This window comes from Salmo trutta, chromosome 9 (assembly GCF_901001165.1).
Source record: "Salmo trutta chromosome 9, fSalTru1.1, whole genome shotgun sequence".
Lineage (NCBI taxonomy): Eukaryota > Metazoa > Chordata > Actinopteri > Salmoniformes > Salmonidae > Salmo > Salmo trutta.
In genome coordinates, this window is record NC_042965.1 from 18,748,153 (window position 1) to 18,760,723 (window position 12,571).

General features: G+C 46.3%; 1 protein-coding gene across 5 annotated transcripts; it reads left to right on the top strand.

Annotated features, from left to right (window-relative positions):
- The first annotated feature begins 339 nt into the window (after positions 1-339).
- rhobtb2a (Rho related BTB domain containing 2a) lies at positions 340-10,557 on the top strand. 5 transcript variants are annotated; one of them, XM_029762833.1, is made up of 10 exons: positions 340-378; positions 5,828-6,029; positions 6,382-6,485; positions 6,597-6,782; positions 7,017-7,960; positions 8,152-8,270; positions 8,473-8,623; positions 8,887-8,975; positions 9,155-9,260; positions 9,432-9,637. In XM_029762833.1, exons 1-10 carry the CDS (start codon positions 353-355, stop codon positions 9,635-9,637), a joined length of 2,133 nt encoding a protein of 710 aa, XP_029618693.1. In that variant the 5' UTR covers positions 340-352. The 5 variants fall into 5 exon arrangements, with proteins under 5 accessions (XP_029618693.1, XP_029618692.1, XP_029618696.1 ...); XM_029762832.1 differs by lacking the exon at positions 340-378 and adding an exon at positions 569-986 and having other exon boundaries at positions 9,432-10,557; XM_029762836.1 differs by lacking the exon at positions 340-378 and adding an exon at positions 569-986 and having other exon boundaries at positions 9,155-9,265; positions 9,432-9,589.
- The last annotated feature ends 2,014 nt before the right edge of the window (positions 10,558-12,571 follow it).

Below are 12,571 nucleotides of genomic sequence, written 5' to 3' on the forward strand. Positions count from 1 at the left end.
TAGTCATGGCACGCTTGGTTCAATAGCTATTGACGAGAGAAACCCGAATATAAAACACATTTTAACTCGGTACAATACTTTTGTTTTTGCATTTCAAAATTATTTCCTTGCGATATTATTCATTTAGCTCTCAATGGTTTGGGGTTATTCATGTTTTGCTTTCAATATCATTATTTTTGTTTGCAATACTAAGAATGTTGTTAAAATGTTTGCTTAATATTAAAGGCACAAAAGTCATTCCATACAGTGAGCTCTGTGTTTGGTTGATCCCTGAGTCCAGGTTGCAGCGAGTGATCATAAAATCGAATTCAAATTCCAGGACCAGAACTGTATTGACTCACAGTGCCACACCATGGCAGTCATAGCAACTTGTGACTGGTAAGTCCAGTCATCACATTATGTTTGAAATAGTCTACAGTTTTATGAGGTAGTTATACTAGTTGATTGCTTATTTTAGACATGATCTTTGAAGTTTGGGCATAACCTTAATCATTATATGTCACATAGGCCGATAGTAGCCTAGCCTAGCCTAGTCTTTACAGTAGAATGTGAACCAAAAGTTACAGCAGCTAAATCGGCTAGCCTACGTTTGGAATGGGATTTTCTGGAGATTTGGGGTGGACCACCGTTTTGTAATGAATGGGTTTTTTGTTTGTGCGCGTGCCTCTATAAAAAGCTACGTAGGTGACTGGAGGTAGTTATTTGACGCTGCGTGGCGGAGGCTGGAGCTGCTGTTGACGGTACATACAGACTCAAAGCCCACCAGTGTCCTCGGTCACACAGTGATGATACGTTTATTATTTTTACCAAGTGGATTTTTCTAGTGTCTTGAGCATCTGGTCGCCTATATTTAATCCACTACATTTAACATTGCTGCGAAGATGAAGTTCAAACCAGGCTACGGTCAGGTGCAAGCCGCATCCCATGGAGCCCTCTTCTCGGTCTCAAACATCGGTCAATCCGATGCACCACTTCCTTATGTTGCGGTAAGGATAGGCCAATGGGTTAGTATAGGCTATAATTATCGATACTTTGGCATGCACCTCAATAACACAAAATGGCCCAATAAGGAATCACTGGGTGTTACATAACGTAATGCAGTGGATCCGAATGACCAGTGACTCGGCTTGGTGGAAAACGCTTTCGTAGCAACCTGGGTGAATGTTATTAGCTAAATCCTTCTTAAATTGAACGTATGATGAGTTCTTGGAGCGGCTATATCCTATTGTAAAGACGCTATCATATGATCTATATGGCTATGTTATCCAATGAACGAAATCCTCTGAAATAATGTGGATTTTGGGCTATGATCTTTCAAACTTAGGCTACTAGTTATGACAGTCTAGTTTGCATCTAATGCTGCTTAACTAAATGGTCATAGGCTCATTAGAATCTATACTAAATCCATAGTATAACTAAATAACTACGGCATTCTTCCTTGCAGACAAGATAGGCTAGTGCTAGACTTGCATATTTTATGCCACAGCCTGACGGACAGTTGGGTGGCCCCGGCATTAGACAACGAGAGGTCTGAACTGCAGCTAAAGTGCCTCGGTCAGGTCTTGCTGATTGATGACGGGACTATTGGTATTTGCTAAAAGTAGTCTGCTTCAGACCGTGGCTAACATGCCAAACGAGAGAGAACGTCATTGGACTAAGGAATTTATTCTGCCAAAACAGTAGCATGATCATCAGTGATCCGGTAAACTGGTAATCCACCCCTGACTTCAGTGTGCGCCGACGTCCAAGATCCCCGCCTTCTCCCATTCTGTAACTTAATATTGAAGCTATTTCATATGAATTGGCGTGCATTTTGAGAGAGCCACTGTGAGACAATCCAATAATAGCCCTATATTGGAACTCAACCCACAGAGACCAAAAATACCTACACAGCAGTATACACTCGAATTTCGTCGAAACTCAAATGTCATCAGTTTCGCGTGCTCATTGTGAAAAACAGTTGCATTGTTGCAACTCATCGTTCCGGAGGTTGACTGGGCGTGCCTTTTTATAAATGAATATCACGAGGCAGATAGGAAGGACAACTGGTACGTTTTAATAATTGGCTTTCATTCACATGTGAAATTTCCCACGGTATAGTGGCTGGCTTGTTATGCTATGCTATTTTGTTGCCTCATGGTGCAGTCTGGCTGAGTCTGGACACATTGTTTACATTTTTGCGCGTGGCTGTCAGTCTACCAGGGTTCCCCAATCGGTAGCCTGCGGACCAAATTCGGCTTTCTGACCATAAAAAACAATGTATAGCCTACTAAATATATATATTTAACAATTATTCCAACACATTAATAGATAGGCATATGTGATCGTACCCCAATGTAAATCAAAGTTAGAAAGTATTCTGTTTTTGTCAAATACTGTATGCTATCTATTTGGGATTCTTGCGGTTTATTTGCGGTGTAGTCTACAAATTCTAACGATGTTCCGGCCCCCGAACATCCGCTCAAGGGAAAATCGGCCCACGGCTGAATGTAATTTGGGACTCCTGGTAAAGCTTATTCAGTTGCCATACCCCCGTTAGAGTATAACGGGGTTACGATAGGTCTATGTTCTGTCAATCTATTGCCCATTGCATGGGTGGTAGCAGGGTATGGAAGCAAGTCTGGTTCCCTTGGAAACTGAATAACGAGATCAGCAACCACCATTTTTGAGACGTGAGGTGAGGAAAAGTAGCCTGCCTATGTTTACCAATTCTCTCAATTTTATTTAGTCAGTGAGGTGAGGAAAAGTAGCCTGCCTATGTTTACCAATTCTCTCAATTTTATTTAGTCAGCGAGGTGAGGAAAAGTAGCCTGCCTATGTTTACCAATTCTCTCTATTTTATTTAGTCAGTGAGGTGAGGAAAAGTATCCTGCCTATGTTTACCAATTCTCTCTATTTTATTTAGTCAGTGAGGTGAGGAAAAGTAGCCTGCCTATGTTTACCAATTCTCTCTATTTTATTTAGTCAGTGAGGTGAGGAAAAGTAGCCTGCCTATGTTTACCAATTCTCTCTATTTTATTTAGTCAGCGAGGTGAGGAAAAGTAGCCTGCCTATGTTTACCAATTCTCTCAATTTTATTTAGTCAACGAGGTGAGGAAAAGTAGCCTGCCTATGTTTACCAATTCTCTCTATTTTATTTAGTCAACGAGGTGAGGAAAAGTAGCCTGCCTATGTTTACCAATTCTCTCAATTTTATTTAGTCAGTGAGGTGAGGAAAAGTAGCCTGCCTATGTTTACCAATTCTCTCTATTTTATTTAGTCAGCGAGGTGAGGAAAAGTAGCCTGCCTATGTTTACCAATTCTCTCTATTTTATTTAGTCAGTGCAGCCTTATTTGTAAATGGAGGATGTCTGTCTGTCAACTTACGTTCTACACCACCATTTTATTGGATCCTACACTGACCTATGGTTAGATAGAGCTTCTTAGCAAGCCTAGAAAACTTAGACACTGCAAGGGAGGAATGCTTATATATGACTGATGGTGTAAATTAATCAAAAGACAGATGTTGGTGTGAGTATTTTTGTTTAAAAAAACACTGTTATTCTGCATTGCCAGGCCTATTGGTAAGACCATGGCTGAATTTACTGAATGACATGCTTTGGTTTCAAGCGTTTTGTACAGGACTGTGATTTCAGCTGGATCCTTACATAATGGCACTCCCTGTGGTCTGTTTTATTTGATCAAAGATGTATCTTATGGGGTAACAATGTGAATCATATACAATTTTGTTATGTTGAAAGTAGGTTATGTTGGAGGGAGATTGTGATGCTATTACACCTTGTCCAGGTAAATGTAATGTCCATGTACATGTTCCATGTATAGCGTGTTGCCTTACAGGACTGTCTTCGTCAATTGTTTGTTATTTTGTTAAGTGTTCACGTTTCCTTCTAAAATAAAAGAAGACGAGTATACACATTCCCGCTGCGTTTTGGTCCACTCCATACGACGAACGTTACAGAACTACCCACCAACAACGGACCAAGCAGCGGAGGAAGGAGCAGCAGAGGTATCTGGAGTCGTGGACATGGGAGGAAATTTTGGACGGGGCAGGACCATGGCACCAGGCTGGGGAATACCGACGCCCTAAGGCGGAGCTGGAGGCAGCCAAGGCGGAGCGGCGCCGTTACGAGGCATTATACGCGCTGATTGGCACGTGCGAGAGGCAGCCCCCCAAATTATTTTAGGGGGGGCACACGGGGAGTGTGGCTAGGGTCAGGCAATAGACCTGAGCCAAGTCCCCGTGCTTATTATGGGGAGCGTTTGGCGGGGAGAAGAGCGCTGGTCTATGCGGAAGTGCGCACGATCTCGCCCATACGCATGCACAGTCTGGTGCGAGCGATACCAGCCCCCCGTAAGTGCCGTGCTAGAGTGGGCATCCAGCCTGGGAGAAGTGCGCCGGCACAATACATCTGGCCACCAGTGCGTCTCCTGGGTTCAGGCTACCCTGCGTCTGCTCTACGCACGGCAGCCATCAGTACTCTGCACAGCCCAGTTCGCCCTGTGCCAGCACTCCGCCCGTGCAGGGCTACTGTTACAACCGAGCCAGGACGGGTTGTGCGCTCCAGACCTCCAGTGCTTATTCATGGCCCAGTGTATCCAGTTCCTGCTCCTCACACTAGCCTTGAGGAGCGTGTCCCTAGTCTGGCGCCTCCAAAGCCAGCACCAGGCCTCCAGTGCGTCAGCCCAGTCCAGTATGTCCTGCTCCTGCTCCTCGCACTAGCCCTGTGGTGCGCGTCTCTAGTCTGGTGTCTCCAAAGCCAGCCCCACGCACCAGGCCTTTAGTGCGCAGTCCCCTTCTAGAGCTTCTGGCGACAGTGTCCCGTCTAGAGCTTCAGGCGACGGCCCACAGTCCGGAACCGGCACAGCCAGAGTCGCCCTCCAGTCCGGAGCTCCCAGAGTCTCTTCCAGCCGAGGTCTCCAGCGACGCGCCTTAGCCCAGAGACTTCTGTAGGGGTATACAGGCATGAGCTTTCAAGGGGGGTGGGCAGGCTAGTTTATGGACCTAAGCCTGAGCCACCTCCGTAGTAGGAGGATTGAAGAGGGGGGGGTGTAGCACAAGAACCGTTGGTGATAGTAGCCACCCTCCCTTCCCTCCCTTTAGTTTGGGATTATTTTTGTTTTGGGGTTTATTTTTGTGTTTTATGTTTTGTGGTGCATCTGGGGTCTGCACCTTTTTTGGGGGGGGGGGGGGGGGGGTACTGTCACGTCCTGACCAGTAAAAGGGGTTGTTTGTTATTGTTGTTTGGTCAGGGCGTGGCAAGGGGTGTTTGTTTAGTGTGTTTCAGGGTTTTTTGGGCAATGTTCTATGTTAGTATATTTCTATGTTCAGGGTTTTTGGTTTGGCCTTCAATTAGAAGCAGCTGTTCTTCGTTGCTTTTAATTGGAGGCCATATTTAAGTAAGGTGTTTTTTTTGTCACTGTGGTTGTGGGTAGTTGTTCCATGTATAGCGTGTTGCTTTACAGGACTGTCTTCGTCAATTGTTTGTTATTTTGTTAAGTGTTCACGTTTCCTTCTAAAATAAAAGATGAGTATACACATTCCCGCTGCATTTTGGTCCACTCAATACGACGAACGTTACAACAAGAATTCATTGATGGGGGTCAGAGGGGTTGTGATGAAGTGTAGTGTTTTGAACAAGCTCCTCAGTACATCTGATATTTCATCTCCAGTCGATTGATTGTTTTTGCATTATCGAGAGGTTAACCTCTAAGTAAGCATTTCAATGCACTGTGTACTACATGTGTATCATGTGTATATAACTAATAAACAAACTTGAACTTCATCCTTTGGCATTTTACCTAACTCTGCTTTTCTCTGCCCTGACAGGCCCCAGTTGATGGATTCTGACATGGACTATGAGAGGCCAAACGTTGAGACTATCAAGTGTGTGGTGGTAGGGGACAACGCTGTTGGGAAGACCCGCCTTATCTGTGCCCGAGCCTGTAATGCAACACTGACTCAGTACCAATTGCTTGCTACGCATGTACCCACTGTCTGGGCCATAGACCAGTACAGAGTTTGCCAGGAAGTGAGTAGTGGAGTAACCTTTTTTGATTGTTATTTAATGAAAATCTTTATGACATGTCTATGTTTTAGATAAAAAAGACAAATAGATAAGGAACTTGCTGAGAAAAGGTGCAGCTGCATAGAGTCTGAATTTAAGTGTTTCATCCACCAGCCAACTTGACAGTGAAGGAAAATAATACTGAAATCCTCTATTTTAAGTGCTACAGTTGTGTAAAACCTTGTTGCACTTTGATTAACCTGCAACACACAATGTTTACTTTGGGCTTAGTGCATTAGACTGGTGATCAGGTGTTAGTTTCACACCCTGCTGTTGGTAATGTACATGGATGTCATGGGTGTGTCTCTCCGGTCAGGTTCTGGAGCGATCTAGGGATGTGGTGGATGAGGTCAGCGTGTCGTTGCGACTCTGGGACACGTTCGGGGACCATCACAAGGACCGACGATTTGCATATGGAAGGTGAGATCAGCTGACCTCCTTGTTCACTCATACGAATCCTGGAACTGGTGCAGTGTAAACCTAGTGGACATTTAATTTCTGTCCCTCCCGTAACCCCACTCATCACTGCAGGTCGGATGTGGTGGTTCTATGTTTCTCCATCGCCAACCCAAACTCCCTGTACCATGTGAAGACCATGTGGTACCCTGAGATCAAGCACTTCTGCCCCCGGGCTCCAGTCATCTTGGTGGGTTGCCAGCTGGACCTGCGCTATGCTGACCTGGAGGCAGTCAACAGGGCACGACGGCCACTAGCAAGGTGCCCTACAACTACTAAGTCCAGTGCTTTCAATCTCAAGTAGTGCTTTTCAACTCAAGCATCTCAATTTAAATTTGATAGCTTGTGATTTATATATTGATTGTGTCACCATTAGAAATGTAGGTTCCACATTTTACTAAGATTTGTAAACAATATACACTGTTATTTACCCTCAGGTTGATGCTGCTCTGAATCTTGTTAATGTTTGGCCTTTTTATGGTCATATTCTTTCAGACCGATTAAATCCAATGAGATTTTGCCTCCAGAGAAGGGCCATGAGGTGGCCAAAGAGCTGGGAGTGCCATACTACGAGACCAGTGTTGTGGCTCAGTTTGGAGTAAAGGACGTATTTGATAACGCCATCCGAGCCGCCCTAATCTCACGGCGCCACCTGCAGTTCTGGAAGTCTCACCTGCGCAATGTGCAGCGGCCCCTCCTCCAGGCCCCCTTCCTGCCTCCCAAACCCCCCCCTCCCATCATCACTGTACCACCTCCCCCCACCACCACCGAGGAGAATCCTGGCCGTCTTCTAGAGGACCCCCTGTGTTCCGATGTCATCCTGGTCCTACAGGAGAAGCAGAGAATCTTCGCTCACAAGATCTACTTGGCCACGTCCTCCTCCAAGTTCTATGACCTCTTCATCCTGGATGCCCGACCTGAGGAGTCTGAGCGGCCCACGCGCGCCACCGCTCTGTCTGGCCGCGAGATGCTGATGCGTGCTGCAAGCTTCGATGTGTGTGAGAGCACTGACGAGGGCGACAGGGCCAACCTGCGGGCCTGCACCAGTGATGGAACCCTGAGAGACTCTGAGGGAGGCCGGAGGGGCAGACTGCTGTCTACCTTGAGCAGAGCTTTTGTCAGCATCCAGGAGGAGCTGGTGGATGATCCAGTGACCTACAACCCCAGGCCTATGACCGTGGTGTACATGGACCAGTCCATGCAGCTGGGGCCCTTCCGTGCTGTGCTGCGATACCTGTACACAGGCCAGCTGGACGAGCATGAGAAGGAGCTGATGCACATTGCACACATTGCTGAGCTGCTGGAGGTCTTTGACCTGCGCATGATGGTGGCCAATATTCTTAACAACGAGGCCTTCATGAACCAGGAAATCACCAAAGCCTTCCATGTACGACGAACCAACAGAGTCAAAGAGTGCCTGGCCAAAGGCACCTTCTCTGGTGAGAGCACATCATGTAATTCTGAGAGCTTTTGTACACTCTGTGCTAAGTGTTTCCGCTCTGGGATACAGAGGTCTGGAGATGGGAAAGAACATGCTGTTCAAAAACAGTATCAACCTTTGACAGGACTTAATAAATAATAGAGGAAGCAGAAGAAGGTAATGGCAGTATGATTTCTCTTTGTGTTCCAGATGTAGCGTTCAAGCTGGATGATGGAACGATCATGGCCCATAAGCCCCTGCTCATCTCCAGCTGTGACTGGATGGCAGCTATGTTTGGGGGGCCCTTTGTGGAGAGCTGCACCAAAGAGGTAAGACAATCCTTTTCACCCTCTCACTGGAGCTACAGTGTGTTCCACTGTTTTCTTTTCTTAAACCTTGGTCTTGATCATGTGCACAATAACAAGACCTACTGCAAGTCCCCTAAATAACCAGATAAACAAACATCACAATAAAATTCACTAGTGACTAGGGAAGGAACCTGATGTTGATCTGTGTCTGTTGCTGTCTCAGGTGCTGTTTCCCAACACAACTCGCAGCTGTATGAGGGCTGTGCTGGAGTACCTCTACACTGGGCGTTTCTGTTCCCGCACTGACCTGGATGCCATGGAGCTCATTGTTCTCGCCAACCGTCTTTGCCTCCCACACCTGGTTGCACTTACAGGTCTCTAGTTGTTTTTGCGTACACCCTCTTAAACAAAGCCACATCTGTTGGCAAGACCTGCGCTCACATTGTAGACACACAGAGTATAACATGCACTTACTCTCTCTTCTCTTCAAATAGTGTATATTAGGCTAGTATGTGTGTTCAGAGAGCTGTCTGTTCCTAATATTTCTGTTACTTGGCATAAGTCTGTTGTGAGATAGATTTGGCAATATAATTCTGTTGATCTAGGTGATCTCCTGCGTGTTATGCCTCTGTTACAGAACTCTACACAGTGACAGTATTGATGGAGGCTGCTATGATGGGGGCTGATATTGATGGAGATGTGCTGGTGTACCTGGAGATGGCTCAGGTAAGATGGAACCCTTGTTCATATTGCAATTCTATAGGTGTATGTATACTTAATACTGTTTTTCTCCAATATCACAAGATTTTCTAATGCTAATTTGTTTAACAAGTGTTGCACTTTTAAATGTAAGCTGTTATCACGTGCGGAATAAGGTCTTCTATAGTGTCTTGTCTCTCTGGCAGTTCCACTGTGCCCAACAGCTAAGTGGCTGGTGCCTTCACCACATCTGCACCAACTATAATAGTGTGTGTCGCAAGTTTCCTCGAGACATGAAGGCCAAATCTACAAGTAACGTAAATACTAGCTAAAGATATGTGCATGAAACTACAACTTTCATTTAAATCTCCCATTGACATCAATGCAGGATGTTTTGAGAAGTTATCATTATCTTAATCATTTGTGTCTGCATATCTGTCTGCATTTAATCTTGCTAACGTTGTTGAGCCATGCCTCTTTCAGACAACCAGGACTACTTTGAGAAGCACCGCTGGCCACCAGTGTGGTTCCTGAAGGAGGACGACCACTATCAAAGAGCACGGAAGGAGCGGGACAAGGAGGACTTCCTGTACCAGAGGAGGCAGTGTAAACGCAAGTGGCTCTTCTGGAACCTTCCCTCTTCTCCCTCTGCCAACTCTTCCTCTTCTGGTTCCAATGCTGTCATCTGATTGGCTCTCAGGGTACAGACAAGGCCCACTGTGGGGATGACTTGGGAAAGTGGAGCATCAGCACTGTTGGCCAGACACTAGGCCCCCTCATTAAGGCCCTCCCGCCCTCCTTCATTTCTCTTTTTGCATCTGCAGCCAAGCTACACTCTCCCGGGTTTGCAGGGTCAGCTAAATCAAATAATGAACAAAATGAGCCTCTTTTGCTTTTTGTGTTAGCATATCCTGTCACATTGCAGTGCAGAGACCATGAAGCTAAAACCTTAAAGCTCAGTGACTTCAACCTTATGAACAAGGCAAGGTAAATGCTGGTGCAGGTGACTGCTCAATATGGTGTTGATATTCCTGCATACACCACCAGGAGGAGAACGGAGGAAGTTATGAGAGGGATTTGCATCAGGTTACAGAACTGTAATCCTAAACTCATGATAAACATTGACTGACTTGAATTGACAACCAAGTGCTTATCAGCTGCAACAGACAAATAGCAAAGACCAATGACCAGCAAACCAACACAGAAATCAAGTCTCAGTGATACAACACTTTGCCCTTAAGTGTTTGTACAATCTACCAAACCAGGATGTGTACAGTACAATTATAACCACTCCTCAACCAGAAATATCAACAAAATGCATTACGTCTACATTACGATTAATCTATTAATGTCATGTAGGGCATCGTCTTAGACCATCTTCCTATTGGAAACCACTATCTGTACAGAATTATGTTTTAAATAGTGGAGGTTTGACTCCTTTACAGTTATTACATATTTTAATGTTTGTATACAACTTGCACAGCTGACGTTGATATGAGTGTGTACACGACCACAGTGTTCTTGTGATGCAGGGGTTAAAGTGCTCTGTCACTACGACGGGTTTCCATCATATGGATGACACATGAGGTTTGATAAATGTATAGTACCAGTCAAAAGTTTGGACACCTACTCATTCCTGGGTTTTTCTTTATTTTTACTATGTTCTACATTGTAGAATAATAGTGAAGGCATCAACTATGAAATAACACATATGGAATAATGTAGTAACCAAAAAAGTGTTAAACAAATCCAAATATATTTTATATTTGTCACGTGTGCACCCTCTCCGGCCTCTAGGTCCCCAGGCTGCTCGTTATGATGCACACCTGTCACCAGCATTACGCGCATAATGACATTCACCTGGACTCCATCACGTCCTTGATTACCTACTCTATATATGTCATTCCCTTTGGTTTCTTCCTCAGTCGTTATTGTTCCTGTTTCATGTCGGTGCACTGTTCGTGTTTAGTGTTTCTTGTTTTGTTCATTTATTTATTAAATGTAGTCGCACCCTGAACTTGCTTCCTGACTCTCAGCGTACATCGTTACAGAATGACGACTCAACAAAGAGAAGCATCAGGGAGTGTTTATTTTGTTTGTTTTGGTATTGGAGGTGATGTCGGGTCCGGGTGTCCGAACCGGCGCTACATGGGAGGCCTCAGCCGGTTTGTCAGTTTCCCTTGCCTCAGCTGGCCTGACGGGTTTCCATGCCTCAGCTGGCTCGACGGGCTCCCATGCCTCAGCTGGCTCGACGGGCTCCCATGCCTCAGCTGGCTCGACAGGCTCCCATGCCTCAGCTGGCTCGACAGGCTCCCATGCCTCAGCGGGCTCGACAGGCTCCCATGCCTCAGCGGGCTCGACAGGCTCCCAGGCCTTGACCGAGGCAACCGGGGAGGTCTCAGCCGGCTCATCAGGCTCTCACACCTCAGCCGGTTTGTCAGGTTTCTACGCCTCAGCGGAGGCGACCGGTCCGCTCCAGATCCCCGGGATCGTCCCTTTGGTTGGTGTCCTGCGGCTGAAGACGAAAGCACCGGAGAGGGGGTACTGTGACGTATGCTCTCTCTCCGGCACTCTAGGTCGTCATGCTCCCGCGCCTCACCCGGATCGACAGGTTCCCGGGCCTTAGCAGAGGTGACCGATCCGCTCCTGATCCCCGGGATTGTCATCTTGGGTGGCGTCCTGCGGCTGGAGCTGCGGATCGGGGAGGGGCTACTGTACCGTGTGCTCCCTCTCCGGCCTCTAGGTCACCAGGCTGCTCGTTATGGCGCACACCTGTCACCTGCATTATGCGCATAATGACACTCACCTGGACTCCATCACCTCCTTGATTACCTGCCCTATATATATGTCACTCCCTTTGGTTACTTCCCCAGTCGTCATTGTTCCTGTTTCATGTCGGTGCGCTGTTCGTGTTTCTTGTTTTGTTCATTTATTTATTAAATTTATTCACTCCCTGAACTTTCTTCCTGACTCTCAGCGTACAACGCTACAATATTTGACATTCTTCAAAGTAGCCGCCCATTGCTTTGACAGCTTTGCACACTCTTGGAATTCTCTCAACCAGCTTCACCTCGAATGCTTTTCCAACAGTCTTGAAGGAGTTCCCACATATGCTGAGCACTTGTTGGCTGCTTTTCCTTCAGTCTGCGGTCCAACTCATCCTAAACCATCTCAATTGGACTGAGGTCGGGTGATTGTGAAGACCAGGTCATCTGATGCTGCGTTCCATCACCCTCCTGCTTGGCCAAATAGCCCTTACACAGCCTGGAGGCGTGTTGTGTCCTTGTCCTGTTGAAAAACAAATGATAGTCCCACTAAGCGCAAACCAGATGGGATTGTGTATAGCTGCAGAATGCTGTGGTAGCCATGCAAGTTAAGTGTGCCTTGAATTCTAAATAAATCACTGACAGTGTCACCAGCAAAGCACCCCCATACCACCACACCTCCTCCTCCATGCTTCATGGTGAAAACCACACATGCACAGATCATCCATTCACCTACTCTGCGTCTCACAAAGACGCGGCAGTTGGAACCAAGAATCTCAAATTTGGACTCATCACACCAAAGGACAGATTTCCACCAATCTAATGTCCGTTGCTTGTGTTTTTTGGCCCAAGCAAGTC

Excerpts from the sequence above, each read along its gene's own strand:
- rhobtb2a (XM_029762832.1), top strand. The coding sequence starts at position 925 with ATGGAGCCCTCTTCTCGGTCTCAAACATCGGTCAATCCGATGCACCAC. Across the intron at positions 6,783-7,016 it reads GCACGACGGCCACTAGCAAG|ACCGATTAAATCCAATGAGA; the intron begins GTGCCCTACAAC and ends ATATTCTTTCAG. Across the intron at positions 7,961-8,151 it reads GGCCAAAGGCACCTTCTCTG|ATGTAGCGTTCAAGCTGGAT; the intron begins GTGAGAGCACAT and ends TTTGTGTTCCAG.